This window comes from Chiloscyllium plagiosum, unplaced genomic scaffold (genome assembly GCF_037043375.1).
Source record: "Chiloscyllium plagiosum isolate Xiang-an unplaced genomic scaffold, Cpla_swu_hap1 HiC_scaffold_3, whole genome shotgun sequence".
NCBI lineage: Eukaryota > Metazoa > Chordata > Chondrichthyes > Orectolobiformes > Hemiscylliidae > Chiloscyllium > Chiloscyllium plagiosum.
In genome coordinates, this window is record NW_028270141.1 from 3,503,583 (window position 1) to 3,526,357 (window position 22,775).

General features: G+C 40.3%; 1 protein-coding gene across 1 annotated transcript in view; it reads left to right on the top strand.

The window, feature by feature from the left end:
* Positions 1-22,025, top strand: part of LOC122540420 (dihydropyrimidinase-related protein 5) — a 65,175-nt gene extending 43,150 nt beyond the window's left edge. Inside the window, exons 9-12 of the mRNA XM_043676164.2 lie at positions 2,649-2,791; positions 5,537-5,744; positions 17,768-17,930; positions 18,513-22,025. Coding sequence (XP_043532099.2) covers positions 2,649-2,791; positions 5,537-5,744; positions 17,768-17,930; positions 18,513-18,598 — 600 coding nt within the window. The 3' untranslated portion in view covers positions 18,599-22,025. The remainder of the gene's footprint in view (positions 1-2,648; positions 2,792-5,536; positions 5,745-17,767; positions 17,931-18,512) is intronic.
* Positions 22,026-22,775: the final 750 nt, after the last annotated feature.

Sequence of the window (22,775 nt, forward strand, 5' to 3'; positions counted from 1 at the left end):
TGAAGAAAGAGGGTAGGTCAGCCAACATTCCTGTCTGTTTTGCTGATCTATTAAATATTTGTTGAATTATACCTCAACTTCATTTATATACCTTGTACCTTGATATCCTTACCACGGATAATTGCATGGATTTCATTCTTGAAAGGGCCAAGTGATCTGTCTACATCATAATTTATTCTAAGCTGTGGTTTTATGTCAGTTGATGCATTCCATACACACTGAAGGTGGGTTTGTGGAAGCTAAATGTATCACTGCAAAATTGCTTCCAATCTAAACATACAAGTATCTATTGCAGAAATGTAAAATAATTGTAATCATCAGTTAGCTCCAAACATGTGCGCTAAATTTCAAACAGGCAAGTCTTATTAACAAAACACTCATTCATGCCTGGTTTGACCAAAATAATCTCCTTTTGTCTCCTATCACCCAAACAGTTTCCAATACAAGTTGAAAAGGCAAGATGTGCTTTCAGTTTGCTCATAGAAGTTTATGTAGATAATGTTCCTTGTGTGTCTTTATGATCTCCTCAAAATCTAACTAGATTTGTCAGACATGACTACAATAAAACTATGCTCTATTAGCCCATAATTTCATACTTCTTCAGTGACTTTTTAACAACAGATTCCAGTAGCTTCCCCATAACCCATTCACCACCTTCAACATTCACTCCCTTCACTACTGACTGTAGTGGCAGCAGTGTCTATCATCGCTAAGTTGCACAGTGATAATTCATCTATTTCCTTCCTACTGCATAAAAGGACAAGTACAGCAGATGCATGGAAATGCCACTGCCTGTATATTCCCCTCCAAACCACTTGCCATCCAAACAGGGAAGCATATTGACATTTCTTCACTGTCACTGGGTTGCCTCTTGGATCTCCCTTCCTAACAGCACAGTGGGTGTCCCTACGCCAACGGATTGAAGCAGTTCAAGAGGTGGAGGAAACAGCGGCTAATAATTCTCTGGATGTGATTGTTGGTGGGATAGCAGGTAAGGATAAGGGGGACTCTATTGTGTTGAGAGAGGGAAGAGAGGCAGTGAGGGCCAAAGTAAGGGAGATGGGTCAGACCCAGCTGAGGGCCCTGTCAATAACAGGGCTGGGGAATCTTCAGTTGAGGTAGAAGGTGGACATAGGAGCCCCCCCCTTATTGAAGTTGGCATCATCAGAACAGATGCAATGGAGATGAAGGAACTGGGAGAATGGAATAGAGTCTTTATTGGAAGCAGGGTGAGAGGATGTATAGTAAAGGTAAGTATGGCAGTCAGTTGGTTTGTAGTGGATCTTGGTGGCCAGCCTATCCTTAGAAATGGAAACTGATGTTGAAGAAGGGAGGAATGGACCAGGTGAAGAAAAGAGAGGGTGGAACTTGGAAGCGAAATAGATAACTTTTCATCAGGAATTGACAGTGGAATGCCACCAGCAGACACAGATTCCTCTCCCCTCCCTTGTCAGCCTTCCACAAGGACCTTTCCCTCCAGGACACCCTGAACCTCTCCTCCTTTGTTCCTAACAAATCCCCACAGCCTCACGGCACCTTCTGCTGCAACAGAGAGAAGGTGTAATACCTGACAACTTATGTCCTCCCTCCTCACCATTCAAGGCCCCAAACATACCTTCCAGGTAAAACAGCATTTTACTCACTCAATCTAGAATGCTGCATTTGCTGCTCACAATGCAGTCTCCTCTACATTGGGGAAACAAAGTGCAAACTGAGTGACCGTTTCACAGAATACATATATTCTGACTACAAAAAGCACCCTGAGCTTCCAGTTGCATGCCACTTCAACATACCACCGTGTTCCCTGACCAACATCTCGCTTTCAAGTTTGCTGCAGTGAAGCTAGAAGAACAGCATTCCATTTTCTGCTTGGGAACTCTGCAGCCTCCTGGACTTATTATTGAGTTTAACAATTTTGGAGCTTGAGCACCTTTTCCCATGTTTTCCCTCACCTTCCTACACCAGGCCTTGCATCACATGGGCTGCTACCATACACTACCCATTGTCAGTCACTAATAGTCTCCCATTAACAGCCATTCATTCCCCGGATGAACCTTTAATCATTCCTTTGTCTGTCGAACTGTTGTTCTGTCTTTTTGGGTTTTAGCACCACCTATCATTTACTCTACCTTCTCCCACACCCTAATTTCTGTATAAAAACCAGAAAGCTACCATCAGTTCTGAAGAAAGGTCATCGGAACATGGCCCAAAACATTAACTCTGATTTCTCTTCATAGATGCTGCCAGACCTGCTGAGATTTTCCAGCAATTTCTGTTTTTGTGTCAAAGATCCAGCACCTGCAGTTCTTTAGGCTTTTTGGATCTTTGACAGTTCCTTTGTCTGTTTTGGAATTTTCTACCTGTTTTTTTCTCCCTTTCTGGGCTACAAGTTGGTCATCCATACTATGTCTTCAGAGTTGATAGTAGCTGGAAGGGAAAATTTGGTAAGATAAGTTGTTTTGAAATTTTCTCAAATCTTCAACTGATTATCCCAGTGAGAGACATGGTCCTGAGTGCAGTTTTCTTGTTAAATCAGTTGCTGGAAAATAGCATTATATGTTATAAGATCGAAGATGGTGACATAAATTTGATGGTATGTAAAACAAAATGTTGTAACTTTTTAAAGTAAATATGATTACAATTTTCAGGTCGGTGGCAAAATGGATGAAAACTGTTTTGTTGCTGTGACTAGTTCAAATGCTGCAAAGATTTTCAATCTGTACCCTAAGAAAGGAAGAATTGTTCCAGGAGCTGACGCTGACATTGTTGTGTGGGATCCAGAAGCTACAAGGTATGTATCATCAACTGTGAGTTTTGATAAAAAATACAATTAAAACTTTTGGAGAAACTAGTCCAGGAGTTCTGTTTTGTGCTTGTACACATAACCAGAAAACAGCCTACTCTGTATCACTATTATTCCCAATCTTAAATGACTTGAATAATTTCAGATGGTTCCAGGACCAAACATTGGGATAGTAGAAATTGGGATGATCATTTCTGTACAAGGCCCCCAGGGGAAGGTGGACAGCTGCGGATACATTTTAAGTTTTGTTTGTAGGCAGGGGATCTGGTTCTCCTGAAATTGGCAAGTTAGATAAAACTTTTCCAGTATGCTGGAAGCAGACAAATTGCCTTAAATTCATGTTGGAAGTGCTTGCTATTCATGTCCAGAAGGGGAATGAACCTCAAGCTTATGAATGTGGCAAAACCAGGAACAAACCTGTGGGTGGGTTGATGCAAATATGTTGTCCCATTTTCGATTCTCTCGTGTGAATTTTTTACTTCATTTGATTTGAAATAAATGATCATAGGTTTTGCTATAATGGATATCCCGAATTATGGTGAGAGAAGTGGGCATTCTTGCACATAAAAAACAATTGACTTAGTTGTCACCACCTTCTCAAAGGCAACTAGGGATGAGTAGCAACTGCTGATCTAACCACTGAAGTCTTTAGCCCCTGAATGATTTAATTAAAATACAGTTGAGCAAGACCTGCAACATAAACACAAAATGATCATTCATTTCATACCAAAACACAGGGACATATTCAAGTAATAAAAGGATAAAACAAGACTTTTCCTCCTTCATAAGGTCAGCAGTGGCAAGATTCACACATGATTGTGCAATGTTCAGCACTGTTCATGACTCCTTAGATACTGAAGGAGTCCATGTTCAAATGCAACAAGATCTGGACAGTATCCAGGCTTGAGTTGACAAGTGGCTAGTAACATTTGCAACACACAGATGCTAGGCAATGATCTCCAACAACAGACAATCTTAGCACTGGCCCTTGACATTCAATGGTATTACCATCACCGAATCCACCTCTCCACCTGCCCCAAAGAAAACCTCTATCAACATCCTGGAGGTGACCAATAACCAGAAACTCAACTGAACTTGCCATATAAACACAGTAACTACAGGAGCAGGTCAAAGACTAGGAATACTGTGGCAAGTAACTCACCACCTGACCGCTGAAAGCTTGTCCACTGTCTACAAGGCACAACTCAGTAGACAGTTGTGGTGGATGAGTGCTATTTGCCTGAATGAGTACAGCTCCAACTACACTTTAGAAGCTTGACACCATCTAAGATAAAGCAGCCCACTTAACTGGCACCACATCCACTCCCTCCACCACCGACACTCAGTAGCCGCAGTGTGTACTATGTATAAGATGCACTGCAGAAATACCTATTAGTGAAACTTCTTCTTCATGTTCACTCTAGCCAGGCCTCAGTAATCTGTAAATTACAATCAGATTTCTTCTATTCGATCACCACACACACAGCACTCCCCCACTCTAAATTCCATCGATTATAGCGCCAGTCCTCTGCCGCTCCTCATATGACAAGCATTAGAGGAATCATGGATGTAGGTGGGCAGGGTCTGGACAAGTGGAGCGAGGATGGAGTCAAAGTAGGAGTAAATAAGTTTATTGGGGTAGGAACAGACTGATTTGATGTGCGTACTGGGACAGTCTGGTTTGTGGATTTGGGGAAGGAGATAGAAATGGGCTGTCCAGGGTTGGGACACTATAAGATAGGAGGCAATGGTGGGAAGATTTCCAGAGGCCATTTCCGACATTTCCCTTCCTTTCCTTGACCTCTCTGTCTCCATTTCAGGGAATAAATAGTCCACTACCATTCACTACAAAGCCACTGACTCCCTTGGCGACTTTCACTGCAGCTCTTCACACCCCACGTCCTGCAAGGACTCCATCCCATTCCCCCAGTTCCTTCACCTACGTCGCATCTTTTTGGATGATGTCACCTTCCAAAACAGTGCTGCCGACATGGTTTGCTTCTTCCAAACCATGGGCTTCCACCCACTGTAGTAGATGGGGCCCTCAACAGCATCCAAACTATCCCTTAAGCTTCCGCTCTTGCCCTTCCCATCACTCACAACAGCATGATGTCACTCTTGTCCTCACTTTTCATCCCACCAGCCTCCGTTCTGCCATTCTCACATTCCAACCACTTAATCTGAACTGTCAACATCTTTTCTGTCCTCGCACACTACACACCACGCCTCTAACCCCAAACTAAAGCATAAATGCTGCCCCCACCACACTTCATTTCAGCTCTTATGAAGAGCCGTCTAGACTCAAAATGTTAGCTTGCTCTCTTTCCATGGATTCTGTCTGACCTGTTTTGATCTCTTGTTTTAATTTGTCATCTGAAGACAATGATTGTCCAGAAATCTCTCAGAATTGCACTGACCTGTGAGCCATGGTGAGGATTAAGTCCAACTTTCTGACTCCATGGCCTTTACAAAGTGTCAGCTCCTCTACTAATTGAGCGCATTAACTTTCTTTCTCATTTGGAATACTTCAATTATGATTTAAATAAAGCATAGTTAGCTCAGCCAATGGTCAATGTTTAAATAAACAACCAATATACCTACGTTTTAAGTATATTAATTCCCATTTTATTCAGAGATTATCAGTTTGAAATTTAAAACTTGTATGTTTTAAGCAATAACTTATTCCAACAGTTCATCACTGCATGTGTAGTAAGAATTAAATGATTCTTTCAGAACAATATCTGTGAGCACTCAAGTACAGGGTGGTGATGTGAACCTTCATGAGAACGTACGATGTCATGGTGTTCCCCTGGTGACAATCAGTCGTGGGCGAGTTGTCTATGAAGATGGAATTTTTACTTGTGCTGAGGGGACAGGAAAATTCTGTCCACTTCGACCATTTTCGGAATTTGTATACAAGAAGCTGATCCAGAGAGAAAAGGTAGACTTGACTATAGTTATGCTTTTCTCCACTGACATGTAAAAATTTATAACTTTTTTGTAGGTTTAATTTTAATCCTTAGTTTGAAATCATGATACATTTGGAGATGAGGAAAAGAAGCGTTGTTTGCTGCTATTTTATAGTTTTGATTTTGATTTGGTGTTCAGGGTAACTTAAGTTAGTGAAGAACGATTAATCCTGCTTGGATATTACAGCTTCAGTGCATCCATCACATCTGATAATTTTTTTTTTCTCCTTTAACTAAGTCATAGCCATCTGACCCCAATAATACTATCCACCTAAAGGTATAGACTTTTTTTTCCAAAATTAGAGTTTGGCTACTCTGCTGAGTTTGGTACCTTTGTCAGAAGGCAATGAACTTGGAGGGCAGAATGAAGGAACCAGATGGTTAAGTTTAACTATCTTGGAGATTTTGATTGAATTAATGTTTTCTAGTTTAAATAATAGCCTCGCAGAAGTGAAGAAGTCTTTTTAGAAACCCTTGATCTAACATTGAAAACATTCTGGTCCTTTCTCAAAGGAAATTTTAATCATCGAGGTAGCAAGAAATAGGCCCACAAAATGAGCCCTAGTCTCAGCAAGCTGCAACTAAAGCACAGTACTTTAAAAGCATGAAACAGTGATATACATAGGCCAAAGGTCGAGAACAAAATAGCATTAGCTTGCAGAGAGGGAGGTGGGACAGGGCCTATAAGGGAACCACAGTCAGCAACAAAGGGATGCTGATACCACCAAGATTCCTACTAGGAGGAGGAAATAGTAGTATCTCATGGGGACTAGTAAGCCTGAGGATCTTTACACAGTCACAATTTAAAACTCATAGAACTTCGTAGCTGAGGAGATCATTTGACCAATTCCACTTATGTTATCTGCCTAGTTCTATAATCATTCTTTAAATCCCATTTTATAAAAAATATTTTTCAAGTAGTTGTGCATTTTTTTATAATGATTAAGGATTCTGGTGTTGTCTGTTTTTAGTTGGCATTTCACATCCCAAGAACTCTTCTGTAGAGAAACATAATATCCTTTAGTTGTTTGTTAAAGAATACTGGAATATTATAAGAAAGACAGTGGGGACCTGCGGGTTGGGAGAGTTCCAAAGCCTCTCAACCCTCAAAGAAAAATTTTCATCTGTGTCCTAAAAGGGCAACTCCTCATTTCAAACCTTGTCCCCTCGTTTTGAATTTGCACACAAGAGAAAACATCCCTTCCATGCCCACCTTGTCAAGACCATTCTCATCCAAATTGTTAATATAAATGACAAAGAAAAGTGGACCCAGTATTGATCCCCGTGGAACACCGCTGGTCAAAGACTTCCAGTCAAAAAACAACCCACCACAACTGGCCTCTGTCTCCGACTGTCAAGCCAATTCTGTATCCAATAGGCAAGCTCTGTGTGATCTAACTTTACTAATTAGATCACCATGCAGAACATTGTCAAAGGCTTTACTAAATAACATCTGCTGCTCTGCCTTCATCAATTTGTTTGGTTACTTCCTCAAAAAACTCAATCAAATTTGTGAAACGAGAAAAGATTGGTATGATTAGTAGAAGAGTTAGGAAACTGAGTTTCAGAAGCAATACTGAAGAACATGGACAAGAGAAGAAATTGAAAGAATAAAAGCAACAAATAAATGTGCAGAAAACTAAGGACAAACGTACCAGCCTTTAAATCATAAGACATTGATGGGGAATCAAGTTATTCAGTCCATTGAGCTTTCTTTTCAATGAAATCATGGTCGATCTGCTAATCATCTCCACTTTCCTGCCTTTTCCCCATCAACCTTGATTGCCTTACTAATTAAAAGCTGTCTGTCTCAGCCTTGAATATACTGAACAATCTAGCCTTGTCAGTCCTTTATGGTAAAAAAGTTCCACAAATTCATTACTATCTGAGAAAATAAATTCTTTTTCATCTCTGTCTTAAAAGCAGAGCCTTTTATTTTGAGATTACGCCCTCTAACACAAGGCTCTCCCACAAAGGAAATCAACCATTCCTTATCTAGCCTGTCAAAGAATCTTCTATGTTTCAATAATACAAATATAAATGTTTAAACTATGAAATACCAGCATGAGGACTGTATCGGCATAACTGTATTATGTGCACTGCCTCTGTATCTTTGGTTCCATATCCTGCCTATGCTGCTACAAAAGCTGAAGCGAGCTAGATGCTGTCCAATAGGGAAGTAAATAAGACAAGGATCGAAGAACTATCACTATTCCAGCTTTAAAATGATCTTTAATTTCTCAAATACTTTGAACATAGATTACCTTGTGCTGCCTTAGTCAGGAAGTTAGTAGCTTGACAAATTGGAAACAATGAAGGGATTAACAACGATGCTGGTAAAGTATTGCTGAGTGTTGTCGATGAATATGTGGAACTTGATGTGTATATTCAGATGATGTCACTGAGAAGGCTAAATGGAGTTGAGAAATAAAATTGCCAGAATGGGAAGAGAATCTTGCAGTTGATTCTCTAGCTAGGATTTGTTGGTAAGAACTGTGAGAAACACAAAGGCAAACTGATTTCCAGGTGCCACGAAAGATCAGTGTAATCAAGGAATATTTGAAGTCCAAGGTGTTGATGTCAATAATTGCATGAATTTAAAACTATTTCTTGTGACCAAGTTATACGGCTACTGCTTGTGCTCAGCTCTTGCACATGAAGAAGTGATGACCACAGTATGTCAAAGCTGGTTGTCTGTCTTTGGAATCCTCCTGGGATAACTGAGATAAATTTGAGTATCATTAATAAAGTAATGCTGCACTTGAATGGAATCAACTAATCAGAAGCAATATAAAATGGTCTCAATGCATTTTGTATTGCATGTGAACAGTTGATTCAATTCAAGTGCAGCATTGCTTTATTGATGCAGCTCACTAATTTATCTGCAGTTATCCAAGGAGGATTCCAAAGACAGAAACTAATGGTGGCACACTGTGGCCATCACTATTTGAAACAATGGCAACCTGCACTTGTATAATATCTTTAATGTAGCAAACCATCTTAAGGATATGCTTCACAGGAATGTATTCAAAATGATATGATTCTAATTCACATAAGAGATAAAAGGTGGTATTTTCCACTCACCGATATAGCATGAACTGTGTTGAGAAAGTTTGAGAAGTACAGAGAATTAAAATGTCAGTATCTCAACATCGAGAAAAGTTTTATGATTTTCCTGTTGAGCATTAAATAGCATTTTCAGAATTTCAAGCAATTGACCATTGACTACCCTATTTCTATGTATTTGCATGTCATTAATAATCCAACTTGCAATTCCTTTCTTCTTCTTTGGAGAACACGACAGTGCAAATTCCCAATATGTAAATCAGAGTGGGTGTCTGCTGGCCATGGCTCACTGAATGTTTGCCTCAGCCATCATGCACATACTTCTTCATACCCATGTCATTGCTTGCTCCTTGGTCACAATTCTTGACCCTCTGTCCACACAAGCGAATACAGGGGAACCTCAATTATCCAAATGGGATGGGTGGGCACTATTTCGTTTGAATAATTGATTATTCAGTTAATCGATTCAATGCCTTTCCTCTGGGGCAGAGTTTTCTATTAAGTCTGCTCCCTGTTCAGACTGCAGCAGCACACTCCCCAACCCTGTCCAACACCACCACCTGCCCATTCCCCAAACCCCATCCAACACCACCCCCCAAACCCCATCCAATGTCACCCCCCTGCCCGACCCCAACTCCATCCAACACCACCCCTAAACTCCATCCAACACCGCCCGCTCCCCCAAACCCTGTCCATCACCGCCCCCTCCCCCTCTCCGGGGCAACCGGACTGGACACCAACAACAAGACTGCTGCTGCCTTTGGGGGGTGAGTTTCCAAATAGTGTGCTTGCATAAACACACAACTTTATTGAAGTTGATAAATGTGGTCAATCAGCGACACCATCACACTTATCCAAGGGGCTCATTCTGGTCCAGGGGAGCAAGCACATTCAGTCCTGCGGATCAAGTGCAACCAGTCCTGGGATTACAGGTAGGTGTGTTAGGATACTATGGAGACATCAGCCCATGAGGTTAGCCTATTCTTCTTGCAGTGAGACAAAGAGAGTGATTGAATACGTTGGAGGTTGTGGGTGATAAAGGGGCAGGAAAGGTGGTGAGGTGTCCCCAGTGAGAGAGTAGTAAGCACAGGGGAGAGGAATGGGGGAGGATGAGATGATTGAGAACTATTAAGTGGGCATGATGCATGAAATAGTGAGAGCTGTAGTCTGTGAGCCATGGTGACATGTGCATAAGATGGCAAAGTTAGTGTGATTAGTAGCTCAATTGTTCTGAGGTAGCAGAGAGAATTTAGGTAATACTATTTCTTGTGGAATGCAGAAGATCATTGACCTTATGTACAACTAGCTGTTCTGCTTCACCAAAACCACAGTACTCACTCAGGCTGCAATTTGGGTCCCAGCCGACTTGGTTTGGTGGTGTGGCCTCCTGAGGGAGCTTGCAGGAGAAAGGGCTGCCCTCCTGTCCTCCAACAGCTGCAGGTCCCTTTCCACAAAGTGGGGAACATAGTTTCATAGAATATAGAAAGGTAGAGCACAGAACAGGCCCTTCGGCCCACCATGTTATGCCAATAACTTAACCTACGCACCCCTCAATTCAATGCTGTCTATGTGCATGTCCAGCAATCACTTAAATATCCCTAATGACTCTGCTTCCACCACCACTGCTGGCAACGCATTCCATGGAACAATGGACTGACAGAAGAGACACAACAAACAGTGAGACAAACTGTCGTACCTATGATAATAAGGAAAAGACAAACACATAACCTCAACACCAAGGAGAGGGAAGCACTGAAATCACTAAGAAACGATAAGAACATAATCATACTACCAGCAGATAAAGGCAGAATGACGGTCATCCTAGATAAATCTGATTACATCCAAAAAGCACAACTTGCAGATATCAACACCTACCAAATGAAGGAATTTGACCCCACACCACAACTCACCAATAGGATAAATAACACACTAAGGAATCTACAAAAAAACGGACAGATAACCAGAGCTGACCTACAAAGAATGAAACCGGAAAGCAACAACACCCCCAGATTCTATGGATTACCTAAAGTACACAAACCAGACATCCCACTCAGACCCATAGTATCACTACCAGGGACACCATCATACAAACTGGCCAAAGAACTACAACAGAAACTGAAACACCTGGTCAGCAGATCCAAACACTCTATACAATCAACACAGGAATTCTTGGACATCATCAGAAATATACACATAGACAAAGAAGAAACCATGATATCATTCGACGTGACGGCACTGTTCACTTCGATTGACAAAACCCTAGCCAGAGATACAATAGCCAACCTACTGGACATACAGAACAGAAAACAGGACGCTGAACCTATCAACAAAGACGGCATACTTAAACTACTGGACTTGTGCCTCACAACACACTTCACATTCAACAACCAGATATACGAACAAATCAACGGAACACCCATGGGATCACCAATCTCGGGACTCATAGCAGAGGCAGTTATGCAAAGGTTAGAACAAACAGTCCTACCACAAATTCAACCCAAATTCTGGGTCAGATATGTCGATGACACGTTTGTAATCATTAAAAACACGGAAATAGAAAAAACACACCGGATCATCAACGCCACACTCACAGGAATCCGATTCACGAGAGAAGAAGAAAAGGACAACCAACTCCCATTCCTAGACGTGATGGTACAGAGAACACCGAACGGAGAATTCACTACAAGGGTTTACAGGAAAGCCACACACACAGACCAGGTCCTAAACTATGAAAGTAACCACCACAACACACACAAACAAAGCTGCATCAGGACACTATTCAAAAGGGCTAAAACACACTGCAGTACACCAGAACTGCAAAAAGAAGAAGAGGAACACCTATTCAAGGTATTCGCCAAAAACGGATACCCGCGCAACTTCATCAACAGATGCCTAAGAGAAAGACCACGGAACGAGGACATACCACAACCAAAAGGACTAGCCACACTACCATACATCAGGAGCATCTCAGAACTGACATCCAGACTACTGCGACCCCTAGGACGCATAATGGCTCACAAACCAACAGCCACGCTCAGACAACAACTCACCAGAACGAAGGACCCGATACCCAACATGAGCAAAACTAATGTAGTGTACAAAATACCATGCAAGGACTGCACAAAACACTATATAGGACAAACAGGAAGACAGCTAACAATCCGCATACATGAACATCAACTGGCCACGAAACGACACGACCAGCTATCCTTAGTAGCCACACACGCAGACAACAAGCAACATGAATTCGACTGGGACAACACTACTATCATAGGGCAAGCCAGACAGAGAACAGCCAGGGAATTCCTAGAGGCATGGCATTCATCCACAAACTCCATCAACAAACACATCGACCTGGACGCAACATACAAACCACTACAGCGGACAGCTGAAACTGACAACCGGAAGCGGCAGGGACAGACCACTATAAACACCGGAGGAAACATCAAAGAAGCGCTTCGCAGGAGGCTCCCAAGCACTGATGATGTCGCCTAGCCAGGGGACGAAACGTTTGCAACAAAAACTTCCAGCTCGGCGAACAGAACCACAACAATGAGCACCCGAGCTACAAATCTTCGCACAAACTTTGAGCATTCCAAGCATTCACAACTTTCTGTGTAAAGAACATACCTCTGACATCTCCTCTGTACCTTCCTCCTAGCATCTTAAAACTATGACCCCTTGTGACAGTCAATCCTGCCCTGGTGAACAGTCTCTGGCTATCGACTCTATCCATGCCTCTCACTACCTTGTACACCTTGATCAGTTCACGTCTCTTCTTCCTCCTCTCCAGAGAGAAAAGTCCGAGCTTAGTCAATCTCTCTTCATAAGACAAGCCCTCCAGTCCAGGCAGCATCCTGGTAAGCCTTATTTGCACCCTCTCTAAAGCCTCTGCATATTTCCTATAACAGGGTGACCAGAACTGGGCACAATATTCCAAGTGTGGTCTTACCAAGATTTTGTAGAGCTGCAGCAAAGCCTTGCGTTTCTTAGAACTCCATCCCCCTGTTAATGAAAGCCAAAACCATATGCTTTCTTAACAACCCTATCCACTTGGATGGCAACTTTGCATTTATCCAGGTTGAACGTCATCTGCTATTTCTCAGCCCAGTTCTCCATCCTGTTAATGTTATGTTGTAGTCTGCAACAGCCCTTGATACTATCAAAGGCATCTCCAACCTTTGTGTCATCGACAAATTTACTAACCCATCCCTCAACCTCCTCATCCAAGTCATTTATAAAAACTGCAAAGAGCAGAGGCTCAAGAGTAGAGCCCTGTGGAATACCACTCACCACTGACCTCCAGGAAGAATACTCACTGCCTTTTGTTAGCCAACCAATTCTGAATCCAGAGAGCCAAATCTCCCTGTATCCCATACTTCCTGACTTTATGAATGAGCCTACCATGGGTAACCTTATCAAATGCCTTGCTGAAGTCCGTATACACCACATCCACTGCTCGACCATCGTCGACTTGTCGCTTCACCTCCTCAAAGATTTGTGAGGCATGACCTGCTCCTCTCAAAGCCATGCTGACTGCCTTTAATCACACTATGTTTGCCAAATAGTCATAAATCTTATCCCTCAGAATTCTTTCTAAAACCTTGCAGACCACAGACGTAAGACTGACTGACTGGTCTGTAATTGCCAGGGATTTCCCTATTACCCTTCTTGAAAAGAGGAACAACATTCGTCTCCCTCCAATCCTTTGTGATGACTCCCATGAACAGTCAGGAAGCAACGATCTTCGCCAATGGCTTAGGAACCTCCTTTCTGAAATCTGCAATTTGAGAGGGAGAGGGTACAGTCGGAAGTGACAGTACTTCTGTTGAATAAAGGGAATTATGGAGCTATGAGGGAGGAGTTGGCCAAAGTTCAATGGTGCAATACCTTAGCAGAGATGACCGTGGAGGAACAATGGCGGATATTTCTGTGTATAATGCAGAAGTTGCAGGATCAGTTCATTCCTAAAAGGAAGAAAGATCCCAGGAGGAGGCATGGGCGGCCGTGGCTGACGAGGGAAGTAAAGAAACATATAAAGTTAAAAGAGAAAAAGTATAACATAGCTAAGATAAGTGGGAAAACTGAGGACTGGGAAGCTTTTAAAGAGCAACAGAGGATTACTAACAAGGAAATACGCAGAGGAAAAATGAGGTACGAAGGTAAACTGGCCAAGAATATTAAGGAGGATAGTAAAAGCTTTTTTAGGTATGTGCAAGGCAAAAAAATGGTTAGGACAAAAATTGGGCCCTTGAAGACAGAAACAGGGGAATATATAACTAGGAACAAAGAAATGGCAGAGGAATTAAATAGGTACTTCAGATCTGTGATCACTTGGGAAGACACAAGCAATCTCCCTGAGGTAACAGTGGCTGAAGGACCTGAACTTAAGGGAATTTATATTTGCCAGGATTTGGTTTTGGAGAGGCTGTTAGGTCTGAAGGTTGATAAGTCTCCGGGGCCTGATGGTCTGCATCCCAGGGTACTGAAGGAGGTGGCTCGGGAAATCATGGATGCGTTGGTGATTATTTTCCAGAATTCCATAGATTCAGGGTCGGTTCCTGAGGATTGGAGGGTGGCTAATGTTATACCACTTTTTAAGAAAGGTGGGCGAGAGAAAGCAGGTAATTATAGACCAGTTAGTCTGACCTCAGTGGTGGGAAAGATACTGGAGTCTATTATAAAGGATGAAATTACTGCACATCTGGATAGTAGTAACAGGATAGGACAGAGTCAGCATGGATTTATGAAGGGGAAATCATGCTTGACTAATCTTCTTGAATTTTTTGAGGATATAACTATGAAGTTAGACGAGGGAAATCCAGTAGATGTAGTGTATCTGGACTTTCAGAAAGCTTTTGATAAAGTCCCACACAGGAGGTTAGTGAGTTAAAATTAGGGTGCATGGTATTGGGGGCAAAGTACTAGATTGGATTGAAAATTGGTTGGCTAATAGGAAACAAAGGGTAGTAATAAACGGCTCCATTTCAGAATGGCAGGCAGTGACCAGTGGGGTACCGCAGGGATCCGTGCTGGGACCACAGCTTTTTACAATATATGTTAATGATATAGAAGATGGTATCAGCAATAACATTAGCAAATTTGCTGATGATACAAAGCTGGGTGGCAGGGTGAAAAGTGATGAGGATGTTAGGAGATTACAGGGTGACCTGGACAAGTTAGGTGAGTGGGCAGATGCAGTTTAATGTGGATAAATGTATGCTTATCCACTTTGGTAGCAAGAACAGGAAGGCAGACTACTACCTCAATGGAATCAATTTATGTAAAGGGGCAGTACAGAGAGATCTGGGTGTTCTTGTACACCAGTCAATGAAGGCAAGCATGCAGGTACAGCAGGTAGTGAAGAAGGCTAATAGCATGTTGGCCTTCATAACAAGAGGAATTGAGTATAGAAGCAAAGAGATGCTTCTGCAGCTGTACAGGGCCTTGGTGAGACCACACATGGATTACAGTGTGCAGTTCTGGTCTCCAAATTTGAGAAAAGACATTCTGGCTATTGAGGGAGTGCAGCGTAGGTTCACGAGGGCTGAATGGCCTATTCCTGCACCTATTGTCTATTGTCTATTCTCACTTCCCAGAGCAACCTAGGATAAATCTTGTCTGGCCCTGGGGACTTATCAATCTTAATGTTTTCCAGCACATTAACTTCCTCAATCTCGATCTGTTCGAGCCTGTTGCCAGCTCCTCAAAGTTCTCATTCACAATAAGGTCCCTTTCTTTAGTGAAAACTGAAGCAAAAAACACATTTAGGGCTTCCCCTATCTCTCAGACTCCACGCACAAGTACCCTACGCTATCCCTAAGGAGAAGGCCCTACCTTTTCCCTGATCATTCTCTTCCTCACGTATGAGTAAAATGCTTTTGTGTTCTCCTTTATCCTTCCCACCAAGCCTTTCTCATGCCCCCTCCAGCTCTCCTCAGTCCATTTTTGAGCTCCTTTCTAGTAAGCCTGTCATCCTCTTAAACCAGTGCTAGATCCTTGCTTCGTCCGCTTTATGTAAGCTGCCTTCTTCATTTTGACGAGAAGTTCTTCTGTTCTCATCATTCAAGGCTTCTTAATCTTACCCCTTCTTGCCTGTCTCAAAGGAACAAATGTATGCATCATTTGCAACAACTGCACCTTAAACAGTTTCCACATGTCTGTTGTGCCCTTTCTGTGGAACAATTGCTTCCAATCTGTACTTCCCAACTAGTGTCTGGTAGCATCATAATTTCCTTTTCCACAATTAAATATCTTCCCTTGGTAACTGCTCCTTTCCCTCTCCAAGGCTATGGTAAATGTGAGGCAGTTGTGGTCACTGTCACCAAAGTGTTCTCCCACCGCGACACCTGACACCTGTCCTGGCTCATTGCTGAGCACCAAATCCAAAATGGCCTCTCCCCTTGTCGGCCTGTCTACATACTGAGTAAGGAAACCCTCCTGATAACACCTGACAAAAACTGCTCCATCCAAACCATCTGCATTAAGGAGGTTCCAGTCGATATTGGGAAAGTTAAAGTCACCCATAACAACAACCCTGCTACATCTGCATTTTTCCAAAATCTGCTGGCCTATGAGTTCCTAGATCTACCCTACTGCTATGATGTTAGAAAACCCCCAATGAGGTGGCTGCTCCCTTGCTGTTCCTAACTCCCACCCCATACTGACTCAGTAAACAAACCTTCCCCATCAACCTTCATTTCTGTAGCTGTGATGCACTCTCTGATTAGCAATGCTACCCCCCTCCTCGTTTTCCCCCCTCCCTGTTCTTTTTAAATGCTCTAAATCCTGGAACATTTGGCAACCATTCCTGCCCCTGTGAAACCCATGTCTCCGTTATGGCCACAACATCATCGTCCCAAGTACTGATCCATGCTCTAAGTTCGTCACTCTTATTTCTGACACTCCTGGCATTAAAGCAGACACACTTTAACTGATTCCTTTGTTTCATCATATGAGAAACCTCCCTGATAGATTCACTACATCCTGTCACTGCCCCAATACAACTACCCCCCTCTCAGATATGTAGCTCTGGTTCCCACCCCCCTACCAAACTAGTTTAAACCCTCCTGAACCACATGAACAAATTTCCTCCCCAAGACATTTGTGCCCCTCCAGTTCAGATGCAACCCGTCCTTCATGTACAGGTCCCACATTCCCCAAAAGGCATCCCAATGTTCTAAGTATCTGAAGCTCTCCCTCCTGCACCAGCTGCGCAGCCACGTGTTAAGCTGCACTCGCTGCCTGTTCCTCACCTCACTATCTCGTGGCACCGGTAGCAAACCTGAGAACACTACTCGTACAGCTCTTCAGTTTCCAACCTTGCTCTCTGTAGTAACTTTTCAGCTCCTCAATCTCTTTCCTGGATTTGTCATTGGTGCCAAAGTGTACCACGATTTCTGGCTGCTCACCCTCTCCCTTCAGAATCTTGTAAACCCGATCGACAATATCCCTGACCCACCATCTCCTTGGGCTGGCAATAATGCTCATTTCATTTGACTGATATCATTCAAACTGTGGCACCAGCAGTAACCTAATTGGAGGGATTCAAACATGGAATTGCAAGAAAGATGAACACAGATTTGGGAGGCATAACATATTTAATGACTTAAAAGGAAAGTGAAGTTGGAACTGAATTCTGTTGGAAGAGAAGGAGAATGCATTGTTGGAAGGAGATGAAGGCAATTTGAAGAGGAGGGTGGCATGACTGCCAATCTAATGACTTTTTCCAGCATTCTCTCTGATAGTGCTTTATGTAGTATAACCTTATTTGAAGTGAATAGCTAAACTAGTTGTCTGCCATAAACCTTCAAGTCTGCCTTCCAGAGCTTAAGGGAGTGAAGATGAGGGCTATATGAGGAGAAATTATCAGGGCAGCATTCCAATGAAATCTTAAGTGATAATAAGGTATTATTGTACTTGTCTATAGAATTTGACTGCAAAGGCTGTGGATCGTGCTCCATACGTAGGTGATGTGGCGATGGTGCTTAATGTAGGAAAAGAAACCCCAGCTCATCCAGACGTCCAATTCCGTTCTGTGACACGTCACAGTGGAGTGAGGGATTTGCACGAGTCCAGCTTCAGTTTATCTGGTAAGATTTAACTATATCTTATGGACTTCTCACATTTCTTTTACCTATAGATAACTGTTATTTATTAATCTATTGTTCTTTGTACGCATTTTAAGTTTTCAAAATTGAAGTGGTGAATAATTAGACGGGATGACTAGTTTTCATCACCCTTTTCTTTTTCTTTGGAGTTTAGAAGTAAATTATTTTACTAATTATCACAGCTAGTTTGCTCAGCACTTCTAAGAATAATCATGATTAATTATGTAACTGAACAATTGTATATCAGTGAAATCCATAAATCTTAGTTTTGTGGACCTTTCTAATGCGTTGGTATATTATAATTTTTTTCTGCTTAATAATATGGACCATATGTGAAATTACGCTGGTTGAGTATTACTACTTTTTATCTGAATCAGATAGCTTTCAGAAGATTTTTCATATGTTCATCTGTATTGTGGTTCTATGGATAATGAAAGTAATTGGTAATTTTTAGATTTCACGTAATTGACTTGGCTGAATGTGATAATATTATAATATTGGTAGTTCCTTACTTATTTTGATGGTGAAGGCAGTTCCTTATATCTTGCTGTTCATTCTTTGCAGGATCTCAAGTTGATGATCATCTGCCAAAACGACCTGTATCTAGAGTTTTGGCTCCACCTGGTGGGCATTCTAATGGCATCTGGTAAAACGTGTGTCTCAGTGCTGTCAAGTCTTACGATCAAAAGTGAAAGCAGAATATGAATGACTTAGACCCATGACACGCTGGAATTTACTTCATAAGCCTCAGTAACACCATATCTATATCATGTGAATGAACACAGCTTTTAGTTATTTTAAGATTTTTGTAAGACGTTTGAGAATGTTACATCACTACCATAAGAAGTTGGTCATAGATGAAAGAAGACTATTATGAAAATTGTAGATCCATTACTATAGATTTTGTGTTAGGCTCTGCTGCTATAAGTGCAGAATCTTTATAATTCTGCTACAATAAATTGTACACAAGTGAGTGAAATGTATTGTAGTCTGTGCATGATGCAATCTGACTTCATACACCCTAAAAATAAGAAACTCAGCATTTAAAACTAACAATAACTGGTGTATTCTATTACTTTTACTTTGTGATGATTTTGGGAATTTTCACTGTGTAGAATCTTGAAAACAGCCTAGGAAAAGTTTGAAAAATTGGAGCAAATCCAACTAAATTAGTACAAGTTGCAAATTGTTTACCACATAAGTACATGTCACCAATGAGCTGTGGATTATCACCACTTAGTTTATTTAGGATAAATTACCATCCTTGGTGTGAAGACTTGCTGAAATACATTGTCTATGGTCTTTTGAGGAATTTAGAATGTGATCATATCAGAGTTTTCTTCTTTCCATTACTGGTCTTTTGAAGAATTTTCCATTTTTCTGTGTAAAATCAAAGGAACAATTTTTTTCCTGTTCTTTGGAGGACTGTTGTACATCAGCCAAACAGTCCTCCCAGTCCAATTTATATGTCACTAATAAATCTAATCAGGAAAACTATCTTTACTTTGAGCGATGAGAAAATGGAATTTGTTACCACATGGAATGTTTGACATGAATAGCATGTGCTTGAATGTGAAAGTAATGGAAGAATCTGTTCAGTTTGACATGAAGTAGACTAGAAGGAGTCTCACATAGAGCGCAACTGCTCGTGTGGATCTAGCTACCGGGCTTACTAACTAGTCATTTGCTGTAAAATGTCTGTAACCAAAGTCCCTAAATACATCAGTGTGGCTTCCATGTCTGTTGTGATGTTTTGTATAGCATACAAGTTCCTCAGAAGTATTTGCACTGAGAATTAGTCTTTGATCTTCATAAGATGTAGTTAGTGTGCTTGTGCTAATGTGTTAGGAAATATTGGGTCCTATGTGTTAGTGTTACTAATTCAAAAGTTCTGCAAAATACAAAATTATTTAAGTCCTTTAATATGTATGTATGCCTTTTTAGAAATGATGTTTCACTGGCTAAAGTTTTTTTTAATTTGACAATTGGAAGTTTCAAGCAATGTGAATTATTTTCACCCAAAATTTCAATTTCTAAATAAATTGGTGTCCCATCTTGTAACTATACAAACCCAAAGATAGTTGTAAACAAGTATGATATTATGAACAAAGAGGATAGATAAATTTATCATATTTGTGAATAAAGTTGATGCAACTCTTAAGGGTGAGATTTTCTGAAGTGCACAGATTAATGAGTCGAATGAACCAACTGGAAGTACTTCAATTAAAACACCCATAATTATACAAAACTTGGCAATTACTAAGCATTTATGGCATTAAAAATGTTGCTTATATCTTGCTATTTTTGGCTCTTCCAGACCCATCTCCCCCAATTACTATTTTCAGGATGTGTGCAGCTGATTCTTAATTTAATGCAGTAAAAGGATATATACAACAGCTAGTTATTTTAAACAGTACTCTAAGTTTGAATTCACCTCAAGTATAAGTATTTGAAAAACTGACACAAATATTGCAAAATTTCAGACATTCTTTGCATATAGTCTTGATAAAGTAATGCACAGATTTTCTTTGATATTTACTTCTAAAATTAATTTCCAGTCTCACCCGATATTTACTTGACTATTCAGATCGATATTTCAGTTTACAGTTGACTGGATAGTGACTAGAGATGGCATAAGGATCAATATTCTAGTTTTCAGCTTCTCTAATAGCTGGCTGTGACTATTATGAAGGAATTTTATAGCTTTACAAGAATCTACGCTTTTGGCACCCAGCATTCCTAAAGCATGCAATGCTTTGAAAGCAAGATTGTTAAGTTCTATTTCTGTTAAAAGTAAAAGATTTTTTGTTAATAGCCAATCAGAGATCAATTCTATCAACCTTTCCCTAGTGTCTTAAAGATACTGTATTAGAATATTTTATTCTCTATAGGATGCAGTGTAACCAGATCTCTGAAGAAATTTCAATTATAATATCTTGTATTTAAATAAAAAAATCAAACCATAACTTTCAAAAGTAAAACTAATTTCTCGATTATGTAGAAAACCCTGTTTTGAAATCCTGGAAACACAGGAAGACCTTTCAAAATTCATGTTTTTTTTTAAAATGCATCCCATGTGATGATGTTTTCCTACGGGCTTTGCCAAAGTAAGGATTGTGACAAATGGATGTTCAAAATATTTCTAATAACTAATACTTTAGGGACTTTGGTTGGTAAGTTGATCTCAAATTTTGTTAACATTTAGGATAATTGTACCCACAAATACACAATTATAACTTAATCAAGACATGAAGCTTTGACTTAAGCTTTATTTAATCTTTGAGGGGCTTTTGTTTTTCCTGAAATTTTGTTACTTTTTTTCCAAAATGATATATTTTTTCCAAGTCAATGAAGGACCCTATAAAGCTTCTGATCTGTTCCTTACTCTAGCTACTCAAACATAACAGATTGTGAACAAAGTTCTTGTGTAATTTATTAATGCATTAGATTGAATGTCTAAGATAAAGTTTGGTAGCTAATATTGACTAAGTCCATTGTGACACTGTGTTTTATTGGCACTTGTAGTGTGTCCTGTGATTGTATGTGCGTTGTCTGTAATGGGCAACTGTAAATATCATAACATAATGACAAATTTCAATGTTGGCGAGATGTTATTGGACATTTGCAAATCATAATTGGATCTTAAAGTGAGGCTGCATAAGCATTGAAATATTTTAATTGTGGCATTGAAATGCATTAGTCATTGTGTTGATGGTCATAGTTTTAGTGCATTGCTGGTCTCTGTGTTCAAAAAAAAGCCTGCAAGTCTATGACGTGCCCACTTGATGGAAGGGAATGTATTTTTATACAGGCCTCACTTTTGTTTGCTACTGACTAGCAATTGATTTATATAATGGGGGAGGAAGGACAGAGAAACAGTCATTGTTTGCTTTAATTCAAATTTAAATTAGGCCAGTGGTACTTTTGAGTGCGCAGATGAAACAATTACAAACACTAAAAGTGCACAATTTTATTTTAACCTTAATAATACTGTGAATTGTTCTTAGAAATATACTGGATCAGAAAAGATTGTTAAGTCCACTTATTCAGTTTCAGTGTTCTGAAATTATTATTTTTCACAATAATTTCATTGTATAAGTTCATTATATCCCAATAAGTTCATTATATCCCAATAATACATATTTATGCAGTATTATCCAATTGAAGAATTTCTCAAACTTTACTTCCATATTTAACATTAGAAATTTTGAGCATGTGATTCATTGACTGAATCTAGTGACAAACTTTAGACTTTTTTTAATATGAAACAAAAATATGTTTCCATATTTGATTTATTTGGTATGTATTTAATTTATGCATTTTGTTAGATAACCATATCTGCTATGCATCTCTTTAACAATGTCAAACACCGGAAGTGTTTGCATTTATCTGGCTTGAACCGGTTTAATTTTTCTGAAACTCCTCAGAATTGGTGCTAACATTGAACAAGGTATAAAATGACTTTTCTCCATATGTTAACCCTTACTACACACTGGAGAACATTAGAATGTAGATAAAATCTGCAGATGTATTTGTGAATTCTAAATAAGCAGTAACATGATAGAAGAATGGAATTTTGTTTTTGTACATAGGCATATTTTTATTCTGAATGAATAGGTGCCTAATTCAATACCAAGATCTGTGTCCAAATAAAGAGCCACCTGCGAAAGTAGATGTTAATTTTTTTTTAATGCAAAAAGCAATAAAATTTAATGGAGCCTTCTTGTGGTTTCAGTAAGCCTTAAAATTATCAGGGTCACTCCTTCACTTTAATACTGGCTGTTTTGACTGACACATCAAGATCTGGTACTAATCATCTAAATTAAA